This window comes from Barbus barbus (genome assembly GCF_936440315.1).
Source record: "Barbus barbus genome assembly, chromosome: 46".
In the NCBI taxonomy this organism is placed as follows: Eukaryota; Metazoa; Chordata; class Actinopteri; order Cypriniformes; family Cyprinidae; genus Barbus; species Barbus barbus.
The window spans coordinates 15,045,915-15,065,473 of record NC_136724.1 but is presented as its reverse complement, the minus strand read 5'-3'; the positions used below and the strand labels follow the sequence as shown (position 1 = coordinate 15,065,473).

The following is a 19,559-nucleotide window of genomic DNA, read 5'->3' as shown; positions in this document are numbered from 1 at the left end:
CTTCCTATCTGCCCAGTCAGCCATCTGTCTGTCTCTCAGACTGCCCATGTCTCTCAGTGAAGAGACCAGCATATGTTGTGCTTGGGATGCTGCTGTTCCCACTAGGATTTTTCACTAGCTTAACCAGCAAGACTTCTGTTTTCAATCAGCTCCTCCAGAATGAACGGCACAAATATACTGGTCTACCAGGCAGACCAGCAACAAACCAACATAAACTGGCCTGGACCAGCATAGAAATTGGCTGGAAGTCTTTTCTGCAGAGTGGCTATTCATTCTTCTGTCTACCCCAAGAGCTTTCACACATTTTTAATGTCAAGGACCTCTGAATGTGAAGACATACTCTCACAAAAAAATATTAAGTATAAAATACAAAGACATTTTATTTCCCAAATTAAATAATTGCCCTTTAAATCGTTGCAGTACTAAAATAAAATAAATTATTCAAATATATTTTCTGGAAAATATAAATACTTTTTTATATTTCTGTAGCATTCATATTAAAACTAAAAAAGTAATTGTCTGGGAATATTTATAAATTAAATACACACACACACACACACATCTATCTGTCTATTTTATATATATATATATATATATATATATATATATATATATATATATATATAAAATAGACAGATAGATAGATAGACAGACCGATGGATGGAAAATATGATAGATAGAAAAATTAGATATTTTCTAGATGCTTTTTACTTTTTGTGAGGAAAAAATCTCTTTCCTACATTTTTCCACAGACCCACAAGCACCCCCTTGGGGGTCCCCAGACACCAGTTTAAAAACCTCTGGCTTTCCTATCAAATGTTGGTGTTATCTACAAAAGTTCATGTCTTATTCTCTGAATCTCATGTGATTCATCTTTCCTACCTGGTCAGAAGAAAATATAGCTTCTCAGATGATAAAGCAGAGAGAGATAGAGAGAGGTTTCAGGGATTGTGGATGTATCCCGATGGATCTCCTCCAGCACAAAGGAAATCAGGTTAGGGAAGAGGGGCATTTGTCTGCCGGACACTGATAAGGTGATTACACACAATACTCTGTATATCTACAGCTTCATATTTTCTGAACATTGCGCAATTGTGTCCTGCGACGCAACACAGCACCAGAACAGATCAGACAATGCAGTAGTTTGAAGATTAACATGCATGTGCGTGTTCTGTTCCAGCGGCCTTGAGGAAGTGTCTGTTTTGCTGATTGTTTGCGTTGCTGTTGAGAGTAGTACATTGCTGTCATTCCGTGAAAACCAATGAGATGAGCTGCCAAGACATAGAGAAACCTCCAGTCCTAAAGATTGTGTGTGGGATCCCTGTAGGCCATCGCAAAGCTGGGATATAAAGTGTGTGGATCAATGCGAGTATGTGAGTGAATGTTGAGTTAGCATTTGCCTTCCTCCTGTGTCTAAGGTTCATAAACATCATCTCAAAGCTCTCCTTCATGCTCTCTGGAGATCCCAGCATGGACTCTTGATCAAGAAGGGAAGGATTACTAAGGCTGTGTCCATACAATCATATATCAGTATATTATAAGGCTTTTTATTATTATATCACTGTATTGCAATAATACTTGTATACTAATACTTGTATCAAGATTTAAAAATTGTAATAAAAATTAATTTTAATCAATATTATAAATTCAGTTTAATATTAATATTAATAAACTTTTATATTTATTATAAATATAAATATAATATAAATGTCCATTTTTTTTTTATTTTTTTTTTATCATTTTGCCCGTGTTAATGCTAACTGCATAAATTTTGGCTCAGGTGTGTATTTTTATTGGAATTTTAATATTCCACCCTCCTTTCCTTTAATAAATCTATTATACACTAGGTGCACAATTTTTAATCGCAGTGCCGTTTAACTGTAAAATGATGGAATTTTTGTTAATAGGCTTTCATTCTGTTGGCAAGGCTGATGAGTGCCATTTTTTCAGGTTTGGTCTATAAAGGGTCTATAAAACAAATACTTGCTTTATTCCTGTTTTCTGTTTCTGCATATTATAGAGCCAGTTGGATAAATAATGCGTTGGTATAGATGTCAGAGTGTGGTTTGTATGTGTGTCAAAACAAATTGTGTATGTGTGTGTTCTTGTAAAAATTGAGAGAGAGAAACTCTACTGCAAATCACAAATCCAAGCACTCTGTGCACCAGCAGAGTTTTGCTGGCGTCTAATGGGGAAAATTTGGTACTGCGCCCAAACAAAATTTTACTGAAAGCTAATTTTTTGAGATATCAACCTCAAATTTGGAACACAACTTGTTTAGATTTATGGCTTTGATTTTCTTGCCGGTTTAGAGTTCAACATGTTTCATATATAAAATATTCATAAAATAAAATATAAAATATTGTTCATAAATCATTTTCATAAACTTAAACCTGTATAACTTTTTTTTTTTGGTTTCACTTTTTAAACTTTTTTTACTTCAACAATAATCTGCCATGGGCCTTCAGCTCCCAAGGTTCCAATTTTTATGACCGTTTTTTTTACATGGACATTCTTGTCCACTAAGTGTAACTTTTTTATTGATGCACAAGGGTTAAGTATATTATAAGTATATAAGTAATAAGTATTACATTGTTTAATATAAATATTTAAATAATATTTAATAATAAATAATAATAATTACTAAAAAATATTTTAGAATTTATTATTAAAATGTAATATAGAAAATATAAAGTATATGAATTTATGATTTGCTTAATTTAAATATTAATTTGAAATAATAATAATTGTAATGTGATCATTTATGTTATATGTAGTTGTAGCAAATGAGCTCAAAGTGAGATGAACATAATTAATCATAACGGATTGTTATCAATCATATATTCATCTTCAGGAATTAACTGTAGCATTAATACTACAATAAAATGATTTGTTCATCTGCAGTACGGACCGTTTTAATCATCTGTTGACTCTAAGGAAAATTATTTCTCTGGCCACAAAAATAATTTCCTCACTAGTACATCGCTCATAGAGTATGTAACAAAACTGGAATGTTAAAGTGACCTTCTGTGAGCAGCAGACACAGACAACCAAGTGTGAATACATATGGATGTTTATTAAACTACACTACAGGGGAACATGCAACATCGAACTAGACCCAAACATACACACATTAAACATAGATGGCAACGCAAGGAAGGCATGGAGAGAGAGAGAGAGCTCGCGCACAAGAGAGTAAAGTGTAATGTCTAAACACAACCTATTAGAACCATCAGACAATCACATCACCTTAATTAAAAGCGGTCGAAGCCTAGAAGCGCATCTAAATAGTTAACAAGCGGTTACTTGCATATTTGTTTTTATAGGTGCGGAGTAAAGTGTCCTGGTGCATGTATAATGCGTAGATTCTTGATAAATTCCTTTAGGAGTGAAAGCTTCGTCATTCCAGCCATGGGTTGATTGGTCCGAAGTGAATTGCCAAAGTTACTGAACTTAAAACTGGCAGAAGCTCGGACTCCCCCCGAAAGGGGAGCCGCGAGATTTACAAGGTGGTATGTGTGTCTCCAGGGCACCGAAAATAAAAAGAAGCTTGCCTTTTGGGTGTGGGAGAAGTTTTATCTGGTTTCCCTGTAACACCCATTTTGGTTAGTTTGACCAATAACAAGGCACATAGTTTCAGCGGGAATGTGTTTCTTTGTCCCCCTTGACACCTCATTTGCATGTTTTATGACTGATCTAGAGACACGGTGTGATTTTTCCCACATTACAGTAAACATAGTATGATGCATTTCACGATCACATAGTGTACATCATTGTTTGAGGAATAAAGAGCAGATCATTTTGATATCAAGAAAGAGACATCTAAAAGGTATTAAACCAGAGATACATTCATACACCTGAATATGAGTGTTTAGAGCTTACTAATACGAATAACGAGTGGTAACTAGGCTAATATAATGGGGAAACATACAAACAACACATGCATATACCAGATACATTTGTAACTGGTTAATTATGGTCTAAATAAAGAAAATGTCTCTGTGTGTGTTATGTATCTTGTAATCGTGGGGGGGTAGTCCACTGGTCAGCCAGGCCTGATACAGAGGGCCATTTAGTTATCTTGGAATGTGTTTGAAGTCCGATGGAGAGAACAGATAGTCGATTCTGTTTAGCATCTTTTTGACAGTGGGGGGACAACCACTGGCAATTTAGCACCCATATAAAGGTTGAATGTGGGGCCAGGCTGTGAATTATATGCAAATGTCAAAAGGCTAAAAGGGGTCTCTTAAGACATAAAGTCCCAATGACCGTAAAGGATCATAAGCAGATGCTACATAGTTCTTTGTGTATTTAAATGTAATGAAGTATTTAAATATGATATTTCTTTAATATAAATAATTATTCCTATTTTTAAAGGTCCCATGACATGCTGTTTTTTGGATGCTTTTATATATGTCTAAGTGGTCCCTAGTACTGTATCTGAAGTCTTGTTCCTGAAATTCATCCTTGGTGCAGAATTTCAGCCACTATGAGCCAGTCCCACAATGAGCTTTCCTTAGGACGTGCCATTTCTGTGTCTGTAGCTTTAAATGCTAATGATGAGGAGAGAGGCGGGGCAAGGTGGAGGGTGGGTGTGTGTCCTGCAGCTTGCGGCCACGGTACCATGCGCTAATGTTGACAGTGGATGTATCGCAATGGCTCGTAGACACGCAGTCGTTCAAGCTTTTCAGTTTGACCCAGAATCTGATCCGGATGGAGAAGCACCGGATGAAGAAGTTGCAACTCAGCGGCTACAGCAGGACGTCTCCGGATGGTTAGTTTAAAATATTGTGACTGGATATGGTTAGTGTTTCCCACACATAGACTTTACCTGGGCGGACCGCAACAATATCCACCGCCTGCTGCCATCAGCTCCCGCATCTCACACACACGAGCGCGATTTAGTACAATATTTAGTAACTTTCAGACCCTTTAGGCGGCTTTTTTCCCATAATGGGTACATACTAACAAACCTAGCAACTTAAAAAAAAAAAAAACCTTATCATTCAGTTGGAAGATGTCTCCAGTACTGCCCCGCGAGCGCGAGGTCTGACTCTCCCAGCGCAGTGTCGCCTTTCTGGGCGTCTGTTCTGAGCAGCGAGCGGCAGAGAAGAAACGCTTTCAGTTTGCCTTAAAGCAGCAGACTCATCAATAAATCATTTACAAAACAGCGTTTACAATCACTTGTCAGACTGTTTGGACTTTGAAATATGAACATAATTTGTCTGTTAATATGCACATAGTTTATTACTCAGACGCAAAACAGTACTATAGCCAAAACCGCTGCATATAGTCGCTTTTTAGTGTAAGTTAGATGTATATTGATTTTATTATTATAAATCAGGATTTAAGGAGTAAAGTGTGAGTGATTCAGGGTTAATGTATTATTAATGGGTCGTGTTTACTATTTATACTTGTTTTATGTATGACAACAGAAAATATGTAAATGTTAACAGCTTTATTGGGCATTCAGTTGTATTACAGTATGTGACAGTTCATAGAGTAGAACCGATCTGAAGTGCCAAAAAACAATGCTTCGCTCGTTTGCAAGCCATGATGTCTCTCGCTCGCCTCGCACGGGCGTAGCTCATTTTCTCATGGGCGGGGAAAGCAGAGAAAGGGGAGGTAACCTTTCCCCATATGACGACATAAGGGGAAGATTCCAGATCGGGCCATCAGAGCTTTCATTTTCTCAAAGGCGAAGCAGGATACCCAGGGCTCGGTTTACACCTATCACCATTTCTAGCCACTGGGGGACCATAGTCAGGCTAAGGGAACTCATATTAATGTTAAAAAACCTCATAAAGTGAAATTTTCATGCCATGTGACCTTTAATATTTAGTAATAATAATTGTTTAATAACACACTTTTTGTATATACACACACACACAGACACACATTCACGTGTGTACACCATATGCATGTTATTAAATAATATATAAAATATGCATATTTTTTAAATATAACCCTGGAGTCCCTGTAGATTGTACCAAGCCTGAATATATAAATATAGTGTGGATGACTATGGATATATGACTTAATGCTGAGTCGCATTTGACTTTCTCCTGTGGATCAAAAGGTTCATAAAAATCAGCTTCATACTCTCCTTGTTGTTTTCCAGAGATACACTCTAGATCAGGAAGGAAATATCAACTAATTTGCTTTCTGATGCCTTGGACATGTTGTGATTGGCAGATCTAGTGTGATAGCCAACAGCTTATGTGCATTATGGGATCAGCATAATGATGTGCTTACACTGCCGTATTGTTGTTCTGAATCATGAGGGACTTAGTTTGCAAGATTTTTTCTTCCAACTTAAAATTATCATCACTAACAGGAACTGTTTCTTTCATGATTCTTTCAGGATCTCGAGGTTCGTACAGCAGTCAGCACGCTCACCTGGGTCCCGAGCTGAGGCCCCTGCAGTCCCCCGAGCACCACATTGATCCCATATATGAAAACAGAGTCTACCAGAAAGTCCCCATGAGAAGCTTGAGCCAGAGCCAGGCAGAAGCGCTCCCTCCGGGCCACACTGGAACCTACCGGAATAACACTGGTAAAGTTTAGCCACACTCTCTCTGTGTGCGTGAGCGCTGAAGTGTGTTAATCCCCAAGTTACCAACCTCCAGGATTTCTGCTAGAGAGCCAAATCCTTAGAGAGCATTTATCCAAATCGGACACGGTTTTTGCTCACAGCCGAGTGGTGACCTCATTAGAATTAATCGGAGTTAGAGCACATCGTGCAATGTGTGTTTGTGCGTGTGTGTGTGTGTGTGTGTTTTAACTTAAAGAGTTTTACTTGTCTTACCATATCACAATAAAACACCTCAGCAGGCTTTTTCAATTAGTACATTGTTCATCTTATCTGGATTTTAGGTCAGGTATAGCGTGTTAATCTCATCAGTCTCGCCAGTTTTGTTGCTGCCATTTTTAGTCCCTTACGTTTCAGTGAGAAAGTGTAGTAGTGTGAATACAGCTCAGGAGTGTGAGATTGATGGCTCGAGTACAAAGACTGTGCCAGTACAGTCATATTGATTTATCATGATTCTTTTTCATTCATTCATTCATTCATTCATTCATTCATTCATTCACATTTTTGTAAATAATTGTAATTTTATAACTAGATGAACTATATTCTACAAAAAATTATAATATAAAGACTATATATACTGTAGTATACATTTTATGTGCACTGTAAAAACTGTCAAATATTTTAGGATTTACAGATTAAATTAAATTCACAGTAAAAAAAAAAAAAAAAAAAAAATATATATATATATATATATATATATATATATATATATATATATATATATATATATATATATATATATTAATTTAAAAATGTTAGATGTAAGATAAACCCTAATGTACACAACTGATTAGAAAAAAAACTAAGAAGAAGCAGTTATTTCAGCAAAAAAAAAAACATCAAATGTGAGGTGTCATGCAGGGAATTATGGGAATGTCAATTTACAGTTTTTCACTGTAATTTATACAATGACTTGTTCTTTTTCACTTCCAAAAACTGTCATCAAATGTAATTACATTTAGTCACCATATATAGTAGGAAAACTTACTGTTAACCAATTAACAGGTTTTTACTGTAGCATTTACAGTATAGTTTATTAAATATAAATATTACTATTTTTAATCATTATCCGCATTACATAATTGCATGCGCACACACACACGACTAAGTCGACAACGGGGGCTCGGGCCATACTTTTTGTGGGAAGTCGTGGCCTAATGGTTAGAGAGTCGGACTCGTAATCGAAAGGTTGCGGGTTCGAGTCCCCGGCCGGCAGGAATTGTAGTGAATGTACAGCGCTCTCTCCACCCTCAATACCACGACTGAGGTGCCCTTGAGCAAGGCACCGAACCCCCAATTGCTCCCCGGGCGCCGCAGCATGGCTGCCCACTGCTCCGGGTGTGTGTGTGTGTGTGCGTGCGTGCGTGCGTGCGTGCGTGCGTGCGTGCGTGCGTGCGTGCGTGCGTGCATGCATGCATGCATGTGCATTTGTTCACTACTCACTGCTGTGTATGTGCACTTGGATGGGTTAAACGCAGAGCACCAATTTCGAGTATGGGTCACCATACTTGACAATACGTCACGACTTTACTTTACTTTACTTATACAGTTACACCTCAGTAATTTCCAATTATTTAACAGTTTATCATGTTATTTAATAGTGAATAATTATTAAAATTTGAATAAATACTTGTATCAATTTTTAATATGTTCATATTTATATAAATAATTGAGTTTTATTTTTATATTAAATAAACTACATCATACAGTATGTTTTATTGTATATAAATACTATATATGCTATGGTATTTATTAATATATATATATATATATATATATGTGTATGTGTATTATAAAGTCATGACGTATTGTCAAGTATGGTGACCCATACTCGAAATTGGTGCTCTGCGTTTAACCCATCCAAGTGCACACACACAGCAGTGAGTAGTGAACAAATGCACACACACACACACACACACACACCGTGAACACACACCCGGAGCAGTGGGCAGCCATGCTGCAGCGCCCGGGGAGCAGTTGGGGGTTCGGTGCCTTGCTCAAGGGCACCTCAGTCGTGGTATCGAGGGTGGAGAGAGCGCTGATTTGATTGCGATTGCAGCGTTGACACTATATTTTATTCTGTGAAAAAACAACAGATATTGTCCTTTTGATTGGATTTGCTTAATTTCAGAGTGTGAAGTGATGCAGAGCTGAAAATCAACACCTTAGAATGGCAGCGATCCAATCAGGAATTGAGTATACAGTATGTGTGACTGTTCCTGTGGCTCAGTGGTAGAGCATTGCGTTAACAGCGCAAAAGGTCATGGGTTCAATTCCCAGGGAACACACATACGGATAAAAAATGTATAGCCTGAATATACATGTAATATACTGTAAGTCGCTTTGGATAAAAGCGTCTGCTAAATGCATAAATGTAAATGTGTGAGTGTGAAGGGAATGCAGTGTGAGTGTGGAAGGATGGAAGGATGCAGCATGACAGGGTCTCATGGCATCCCTGGAGCAAAAATGTTACAGTACAGCTCTTACCTGGCTTAGTTGTGCAGATAAAATCTGTTTTAATTGGGGTCTGCGGTAGTAATTTCCTGCGCTTGCTGCAGTCTTGCAGTGACCTTTGAGAAGTGGAGCTTATAATGTACCTCAGGGACTTTATTCCTTTTCAAAATTGTTGCCTCTGCCTAATGGTACGGCAGCATCAGTAGACTGTTGAAATTATGCTCTGTCTCTTCTGGCTTTCTCGGCTCTGAGCTCTTACATATCACAGTCCTTTTATTTTCTCACCCTCAATACGTTACTGTGCTTTAAAAGGAAAATTGAGAGCATTGGCTTGCTTAGATAAACAAAACAGAACAAGGGCAGTTCTGTCTCTTATTTCCTTTTAATAGAGCTAAAATACAATTAAACAGGTAAATGAAGCAATTAAATCCGTGTCATTGCAGTGGATTTCTGTCTGTAGCTAAAGGTCGACTGAAGCTAAAGTGCCTGTCTGCTACATGACACCAACTAAAGCTATTTACACTCTTAAGGAACTGAATTTGAGACATTATATAATCCTGCCTGAGCACTTCTATTTAAAATTCAGATCCATAATGTATAAGTTTCCAGCGCTGAGTTGTGGCACTTGTGCTCATTACTGCTGTATTATTTTCATTATAGTCTGTGTTACTAATTAAGCTCTATATCTTCAGCAGGAGACCTCGGTTGTACTGTTAAATGTGGCTCACTATGCGACCGTTTTCATATCTAGAAATGGCTGTATATTAGTTAAAATATGCATGTAAGAATATGAGGACCCCTAAAGCCTTTGAATGTCTTGACAGTGACACTATTTAAAACTTCTGTTAAAACAGCTTTTCAGAGCAGGTTTGATATCTCACAGGGCTGTTTGTTAGCATAGCCACCTCTGAACTGCACATCGACTTTCTGTTGCATTTTGCAAAGTCTTTATTTTATCTACTTTGAGGCTGAATGTGTTGACACTATAGATATTCCATAAAGTTCAGAATTTAGAGTCTAGGAAAGACACGAGTGACCTTCTTTTGATTGATTGATTGATTGATTGATTGATTGATTTGATTTAGACCCTCAAATTACAATTCAAATTCAATGAATAAACCTAATGTTTGGTAAAGACCAATCACAATTCATTATGCCAATATACGTATAAGATCATCGCTGGTTGTTCATTTTTTATGGCAGTGGTAGATTTAAGTTAAAAATGGGTACAGTTTATAAAATCCAAAAATTGAGAACACATCTAAGGCTGAAGTTATCTACAAAATTAAATTCAAGTGACTTCTATACAGTAAGTTAAAGGAAGAAGGGGAAAAGAGGGTATGAAAGCACCCTGCAGAAGCTGTGGAAATATTTATGAATATAAAAACCTGTTGGCTGCTTTCTGTCTGCCGTTTTCTCCTATTGCACAGTTGGCAAATGATCAAATCAAGTCAGACAAAATTGGCACAGTGTAGTCGCACCGCGACAATAAACAGCCATTTTCCAGCCAGCAGATTTCAGCTGTGGCTTGAGGTGTCTGAAACTCTACGATAGCATTCGGACTGACATTGAGACGCCTGACAAAGTCTCACAATGCCTAACAGAGTCTCGAGAACAAAGTAGGGGTTTATGTGATCAAGGTCGGCTCCCCTGATACAGCACCTGAAAGTGAGACATAGTTTTATGAAAAGTGGCTAATGAGGATCTATGCGATCTTGAGTTTGATGTCACATCATTGCTCACTCTGTCTGAGTGCATTGACCTCACTATTCTCGCCGTCTCTGTTCTCTTCCTCCCAGTTGCGTTGCTTCCCCTCTCTAAGTGGCTCATTAGACCCGCAGATGAAGGACAGGGCTAATGACAACATTAGAAGCCGTCACAGATACGCTGTGTAACATGTAGCAGCTGTGTTCTTCTTGTTACAGCTCTGTCACTCAGTACAGGAGAGATAAAGAGAAAGATTTACGGTCTTATTTTTTTAGGGACAGATGACATTGTTTGGAAGACTGTCCTGCCTGAGATCCCCATGTGGAAATGACTGGAGCAATCAGGGCAGTTCTGGGCCAATACCATCACGAGCAGATTAGACAGACGGAGAGCTCGACCGCTGGGCAGTTTTCTCCTATGAAATGTTTTTAGTCTTACAATTTTGGGGGGAGAAGACACTGCAGCTGTTCTGTCTCTTGGTGCAATGCCCCGCATGATGTCTTCTGTGCATGCAAGGAAAAGCACTGGCTCATTTCAACAAAATGCCATAAAAGCCCATTTGAGTTTTCAAATTTTATATTTATGAAAGAAAAGGAGAGAAAACATTGAAATGTTCTCAGAGAGGAGCAGCGTGGTGAAAGGCTTTTATGGGCGAATCTCATAAAAACTGACAGGAACACACTGGCAGGTCATTTCACAAAATAATAAAATATTTTATTTATATATATTTTTATGCTACAATATATTTATTGTAGAAGTCTCATCAAGGCTGCATTTATTTGATCAAAAAACAATAAAAGCAGTAATACTGTGAAATATTACAATTTAAAATATTTGCTAACATGCTGATTTGGTGCTCAAGATTTCAATTATTATCAATGTTTAACATAGTTGTGCATAATATGTAGTTGCTTAATATTTTTGGAAGAAAAATGTATGTGACATGACAGTGAGATTTATATTTATATATATGAACTAGACATGATTTTTGTTTTCTTAATTGCCAGATACTGTACAATAATGAGAAATTCTTGGTCATAAAAAAAAAACCCCTATAAAAATAGGATTCATTGTCATTGTGGAAAACATAATTTAGTATTTTTGTGTTTGAGATTAGATTAGATATGATCCAGGCAAATTTTCCAAAATCATTATCTATATAGGAGCTCAACATTATGACAGTATCACATTATGGATTCCCCGTAATGCTGATTCCTTTCAAGTGCGTTATTCATCACAAGTTTGCCTATCCTGGAATCAAATATGATCTCGCACAAAGCTCCAGATAATGTGAATGTGATTAAGCTCCTCATAGCCATTCATTCTGCTGCTGCACCATTGCAGGATCTCTCGTTCATTTCCAGCTCTGAAATTCAAACTTCATGAAGTTAATTAGGCTTTGTGTAAGAGCGACTGGAAGAGCAGCGTCTGCGGCTAAGAATGTGCTGAAAAGACTAATTTTGGAACCGAGCAAAAGAATTAACCCAAGCTTGTGTGGAAGTGCTCTATCAAATGCTGATGGAGTTTTCCTACTCACATCCCTCCATAATTGACCATGCTTTATCACAGAACAGGAGACGAGCTACCAAAACAGTGTGGGTTTTGCTGAATTATATCATACAAGATGACTAACGTGACAAAGTGGGGCTATTTTTGCATTAAACTTAAGTCTGTTTCCTGCATCTGCGTCATATGTAGAAAAATGGGCCATAATACCCCTGATGAGAGCTGCTGGATGTTCTCTGAAAAAAAGAGGAAGAAACCTTGATTTTACATCAGCTGTTACGCAAACCTCGGTTCAAGAGTCTAAAGCAATAATAAAGTAGAAAAGTAAGGAAGAGTATTTCAGGCGTTGTGAAGTGCGGTTTGAAGCGAAGAGTGGAATGTGCTCTATGGATATTGAAGCTCTTTTTCCGTTCACCGGGTGCTTACACGCCGCTTACCGTTGCACGACTTTCAAGATTGCTATAAAATCAATCTGTTTGTCGAGCACCATCAAAAATCATCTTGATCAAATCATGAAAACATGTTCCCAGAGTTCTGCCTGCCGACCTCGTTGTTCTGAGCCGCATTCACATTTGTAATACCTGTGCTTTATATAAAATGTAACATTGTGTTTTTGCTGAGCTTTCAGGGTGTATTAATTGCTCACGATACCCACATACAGTATATAATTTGTGGAGATCAGCAGTAAATTTCCTATTGAGAGTCTCAGTTTAACTCGTATCTGAATATAGCAGCCTGTTCCAGTTGTTATATAAGATGAAGCACCTAAAATATATCAACTGTGACTTTTCTTCTGAGATTTTCTTTTCCCTTACAAGATGCACTAGAGCAAAGGGAACTGCTCATGAATTTTTACTGTACAGCATATCGTTTGAATTTGTAAACATACAGAGCATACTTGATTCTGGGGTGCTGAATTAAATAGGGGTTTTCTTTCTGTTATATTTCTAGGTATGTAGATTTTGACGTTTTGATTTGCAGTCATTTTTTGTTTTTCTAAAGTGTCCAAACATTCCTTAACAAACCAAATAATCCATAAATATTCATCTTAGTCTTGGTAGCAGCTAGGTGATTAACATTTTACTTTAGATATATTATTAAAATTAAATTTGAGCTGTAATATAGAGGTCTGCATAGAGGAACCACGGGACCTGACCAGATTTCTTGCAACGCGGGATTAAATTCCCGAATAAAACGCGGTAGCGGTCGGTAACTCTGTTGCAATTTGAACGGCAGCGGGCGGTCTAACAATATCCCGTTCCTGACGTCCTTTCAGAACTGCATATCTGCGCTTTATTTAAGCACCGGTTGTACCTTTATTTAGGCTGTACCGGTTGTGAATATACAGCCCGCAGACAGAACAGGCAGGTTGTCAAGGAGTGACAGAGCAGAATAAAGATGGAGCAAAGTGTGGACACACTTTCCTTGAAGAAAGTTCAACTCTGTTTTGTTTATATTTTTCTTAGCCTATAATTTTAAATGACAGTTGCCGAATTTATTTATTTAGCCTATTTATTTTTCTTCTGCGACACTTTTCCTAGGCAATTGTGTTTACAGCAATGTGTTAAACGAATTTAGTATTTTGACAAGACGAATAAAATTATGGGCTAATAGGCCATTTTTGTATAACCTACATTTTTTTCGCCTCTGCAACATTTATTCCTATTGTGTTGTAAAAGTTAAGCGAATTGTAGCCTGACAAGATGAATAAAAATAAGGAATTCAAAATTGTATTCAAAATGTTATAGCAAAATGTTAAGACACAAAATTCGTTTAACATTTTGCTGCCCATAAAAGTCTCTTGACCAGACGAATAACAAATACATAAATTCTGTGCAGTCTACACTTTTATTTGTTAGCCTATCTCTCTTTCTTTCAGTAGAGGAAATTTAAATGTGTGATTCTGGAAACGAGATCTAAATTTAGCGGGACCGGTCGGGAAGAAAATTATTCAAAGCGGACAGCGGGTGAACAAAGAGTGAATATATCGTGTAAGCGGGTGGGTGCGGGATATAACCTCGCGGGAGTGGGACTTAACGCTCAGAGCAGGCTGTACCGATGGTGAATATACGGTCCCGCGCAGACCTCTACTGTAATATGAAATTTAGAGTAACATCTTTGTAGAATGTTATATGCACAAATGAGACCTATCAGGTATTCCTTAAGTCATCAATAGTGATAGTTCATGTAAATAAAGTACTGAACTATTTGCCCAAATTAAGAGTGCAAAGAACCCAACAATATAACTTTAGTGATATTTTGTGCGCTATATATTAAATGTATGAATATATCCAGTATCTTTTCTATATTTATTGATATTTATGAAGGGGATATCATTTAAAAAATATAAATGATAAATTTAATAAAATAATAATTGTATATTTTTACAAAATAAATATTAAATTTTTTTGTATCTTATTTTTTTGTATCTTATTATTTTTAATGAAAAGTCATGTTCTTCATATTTTATTACATACTAACATTTTTAGCATATGCATGTTTTTTTTTTTCATTTTAATCCTCAATATGTATTGCATTTCATAAAATATTAAATTAATTTTATATTTATATTTTTATATTTATATTTGTTATTTTTGTATTTTACTTTATGGACATTATTGTTTATTTTTTTATATTCAATTAAACAAACTGCAATGCATTTTATAACAATTGTATTATTATTTTTTAAGTTTTTTGTTTCTTTTAATGAGAAGTTTTGTCCCTTTGTCTCTATTTTATTATTTTAATATTATAATATTTTTAATCTTTAATATATTGTAATATATATATATATATATATATAATTTTTTTTTTTATTAATATAATGTCATTTACATAGTTTATTTTTATATATTCAATACCATAAACTTCAATACAATAAACTTAAAACAGTAAAAGGGGTAACTGTAGGCAATGGCAAGGGCAATTAACCACAGTCACCTATTAGATTGTGAGATCACTAAAGCTCATACTCTATGCAGTCTTTGTGTGGAGTCTGTAAATCAGTGGAACAGTAACAGTTTGGACCAGTTGTGAGCTCAGTTTAATACCATCCTGTGAATCTGGCCTCTGCTCCTCTCAAGCATGTCTAATGAGCAATTACACGCACACTCACACACACGCAGACACATAAACACTCTACACAGGATGGATGGCACTCATAACTTACGCTGAGGTGCTGGCAGGGAGACACGGAGGCAGCGTCTTGATTCACGTGAAGCATCACCTTGTATCAGTCCCGTAGCCTCGCTCCAAGGATGTGAGGAGGAACACGGATGATATTTACAACCTCAGCGGATCCTATGCTGTTGTTGAGCCATATGTTAAGGGCCTTAACACACACTTGTGGCTGAGTGACATGTTAGCTACTGTATGTGTAGTGGGAATAATTCATGTTCAAATGGAACTGAAACCTAACAAGCCAACCTCTGCAGAAAACATAATCAGATCAGTCACTGAGGAACAACTTCTGAATCAAGACCAACTTCCGAGCGGACAGAGTGATTGCAATTTCTAATATAATGCTGTTTAACTGTGTATTCATCAAAGAATAAAAGAAAAAAGTATCACTGGTTTCAAAAAAACAATATTAAGAAGCACAACAGTTTCAAGTCTCATAATAAATCAGTAGAATGATTTCTGAAGGATCATGTGACACTGAAGACTGGAGTAATGATGCTGAAAATTCAGCGCTGTATCACAGAAATAAATTCTATTTTAAAGTATATTAAAATAGAAAACCAATATTAGAAATTGCACTAAGATTTCACAATATTACTGTTTTTTTCTGTATTTTTGATCGAATAAATACAGCCTTGATGAGCAGAAGAGACTCCCAAAACATTAAAAATCTTACTGATCCCAAACTTTTGAGCGGCAATATATAAATGTGTATATATATGTGTGTGTGCGCGTGTATATAGGTGTATATATATGTATATGTGTATATATATATATATATATATATGTGTGTGTGTGTGTGTGTGTGTGTGTATATATGTGTGTATATATATATATATATGTATATGAATTTTTGATTTTTATACAATATATTCTTTATGAAAATATTTTTAATAAAAATATAACTATATAATTTATCATAAATTACTATTTATTTATTGATTGATTTACAATGTATTTACTTACTAATTTATTTTATAAAAATGTGTGTCCTTAATATTTTTGTTTCGCAGTGTTTATACAGTATGCTTTTTTTTAAATAAGTCTTAAGTGCCCCATTTTGGATTAATTTAATGCATCCTTGCAAAATAAAAGTATTAAATTCTGTAAAAATAATTTTTCAAAAATTGTTACTGACCTCAAACTTTTGAGGGGTAATGTATATAAAGATAAGAAACTTAGATTCATGTAATTAACTTTTTTCATTAGATCGTATTTTTATGTATATATTTTATTATCATAATAGTATACATGTGTTTATACTGTAATTACACACTCAGACACATGGACACTCACACATTTATTTATGTATTTCATTTTAAAAAATGTCCTTAATATTTTTATGTAGTAATGCAGTGATTTTTGTTATAGGCATGCTCACATTATTTTATTTCAATTTATTTTTACTCTGATGTTGGAATTGCCTTCTGTTATGTGCACAGCGGCTAATTGAACGGGTAATTTGTATCATAGCTACCACTTCATACATTTTAGCACAGCTGGAACACATGTATTGACCAATCAGCATCAAGGACCAGAACTATCCTCTTTAAAATGAGAAATAAAGCACTCCATCAGGTTGCACTCCTGCTGCTTAGCAGATGCACATTTGCATCTAAACCGCTCAGACCGACAACATGAGCACACAATAATTTCATCCGGATAACATGTATGTCTTTATTGGAAAATCTTCTATACTACATCTGAAATATAAACACAATCTCACCGGCATTCTCGGTTGAATTGCTTTCAGAGGGTGATATTCTCCTAATGTCAGCATTTGAAGCTCTCGCTTCAGAGCAAACAGATAGATCCATTCGAGGCCAAGTCATTCAGATACCCCAGTAAAGCAGGTATCCCTTTATTGTATTGCACACCTTTTTTTTCCAGCATAGCAAATTGCAGAGCAGCAAATCATTCCTCTAATATGTTTCTGTTGAGTGGGAGTGACCTTTGGCAGGGTGAAATATCACGCAGAGAAAAAAAAAATTGCTAGGAGAAGCAGCCGAGCTAAAGAAGAGAGGGCAGTTTGTTTATGATCGCATTACTCTGTACCAGAGCACTGAATCTATTCATGCCAACGCTAAGGAGATGCTGGATCCTCTGATTCCTATCTCAAAGGTCAGGTAATTTAAAAGAGCAGCCCATTATCAAACCTATAGAATATTCAATGCCTTTCCACAAGAGGAGATTAGAAACATTGACTGGGTGTGTGTGTGTTTGATTCATGAGACGCCAAATTGAAGATTGAAAGAGTGTAGAAGGAGAGCATTTCATATTCAGCTTCAGTGCTGGAAGAATGCACTTAGAATCGCATTCATAGTAATGTCAAGGTCTTTCACTTGTGGCTTTTTTTGTTTTAATTCTCATGCATTTCTTATTTTTATTGTTTGAAATCTGGTAAAATAACTGGCTTTATAAATACGGTATGAGGTATGAAATGCTGTTGTCATGACAATCAGTGCATGTTTCATATGTTTGCATCTTTGTGGCACATTAACACGTCTGCCTATTCACATTTTCATTGTTTATACTGTATGTCACTTCCGATGTGGTTTTTGTGCTGCCTTTGCCGTGTAAAAATGTCATACTTGTTAGTTATAGAGGTTTCACTATAGAAACTATAGGACAACCAATTAGTCATTTAGTGAATTTGATTAAATTCCCTTGATCTTTTGACATTTAAGAAGTCATTGCACTATAAAAATGTCCAGAACTCAAAACTTTGTTGTTAGTCTAAAAACAGCTTATATTGAAGCCAGTCTGCCAAAACGACAGCTTGTGGGATATTGCCAATTTATGATGTAACAGTGTGGCTGAACACAGACTTCGCTGCCTGTTTAGCCCAGCTCACCGATTTGCATACGTAGTAGGTAAATAACAACAGCATGTAACAGTGTGGCGAAACACCGCCTCCACGGAAGAAGATCGACATCGCTGCCTGCTTAGCCTCGCCACCGATTTGCATATGTATTAGGTAAATAACAACAGCATGTAACAGTGTGGCTAAACACCGCCTCCACGGAAGAAGATCGACATCGCTGCCTGTTTAGCCCAGCCCACCGATTTGTATTAGGTAAATAACAAGAGCGACAAACGCAGCTCTACACAGAAACCAAACAATACACATTATTTGATTAACTTTATTCTTAATGAAGTGGCAGACCACGTCAGTAATAACTTAGTCATTTTTTTACTGCTGATTTATTTACAAACAAGGCACAATTCGCAGGGTTTTCAGAAAGATTGAAACTAAAAGATGATGCTGTGCTGACTATATAGAATCCGACAGTAATGTCGCACCACACAAGTGTGAGTAACTGTTGGTCACTACTGCTTTGCCTGTTAAACAGTAGGGTTGGGACGATAAATCGATGCAGAATCGATTCGTGGATACCATCAGGCTGTTATGTTTAATCTTGTCTTTTGTGAATGTCATTTATCCGTTCCCACCATTTTTTTTCGATTTTGTTACACTTTACGAAACATTAAATTTCTCTAATACAGAAGAGGCATCCCCAGACTTTTCCCTGTGTTAGTGTGTGTTATAATGAGTGGTGATCCGACACTGGAGTGTGTTATTTTTAATGTTTAAGCTGAGGGTTCGTGGCTGTTATCAGAGGTGGAAAGCAGCAGTGGTAATCTTCTTTTATGTACACAGACACGCACTTCCATCTATTGCTGTTGCACAGCTGCAGCGGCCCGCTATTCGTTCTAGTGAAACCACAAAATGCAAACAAGTACATCCAGCTCTTGATATACATCCACTGAGGTACATAAGCAATTTTGCTTTATTAAAAATGTAAAAACTTCCTCAGGGTGAATTAGAACCAGATTTTTATTTATTTATTTTTGCCAAGCGGTGTTTTCAGCAGCCATTAGTCCTGAGTGTTACAAGATGATTTAGAAATCATTTTAATATGCTGGTTTGGTGTTAATATCTTATTTTGAATGTTGGAAACAGTTGGGCTGCTGATATACAAGCGTGCTATATAAATAAAAAAACAGAATATATATGACTAAAGTTCAAAAGAACAGCATTTATTTGAAATCAAAATCTTTTGTAACAAATATTTTACTGTCACTTTTGATCAATTTAATGCACATTTATAGAAGTTTT

General features: G+C 36.4%; 1 protein-coding gene across 2 annotated transcripts in view; it reads left to right on the top strand.

The window, feature by feature from the left end:
* The window catches only part of LOC306864751 (catenin delta-2-like), a gene marked incomplete at its 5' end in the record, with an annotated part of 278,601 nt that overhangs the window by 122,881 nt on the left and 136,161 nt on the right, over positions 1–19,559 (top strand). The window contains one exon of one of the 2 annotated variants that reach the window (XM_079408959.1): positions 6,365–6,526. In XM_079408959.1, coding sequence (XP_079265085.1) covers positions 6,365–6,526 — 162 coding nt within the window. Of the gene's footprint in view, positions 1–6,364; positions 6,557–19,559 lie in introns of both variants that reach the window. The other variant, XM_079408960.1, reaches the window with a different exon arrangement.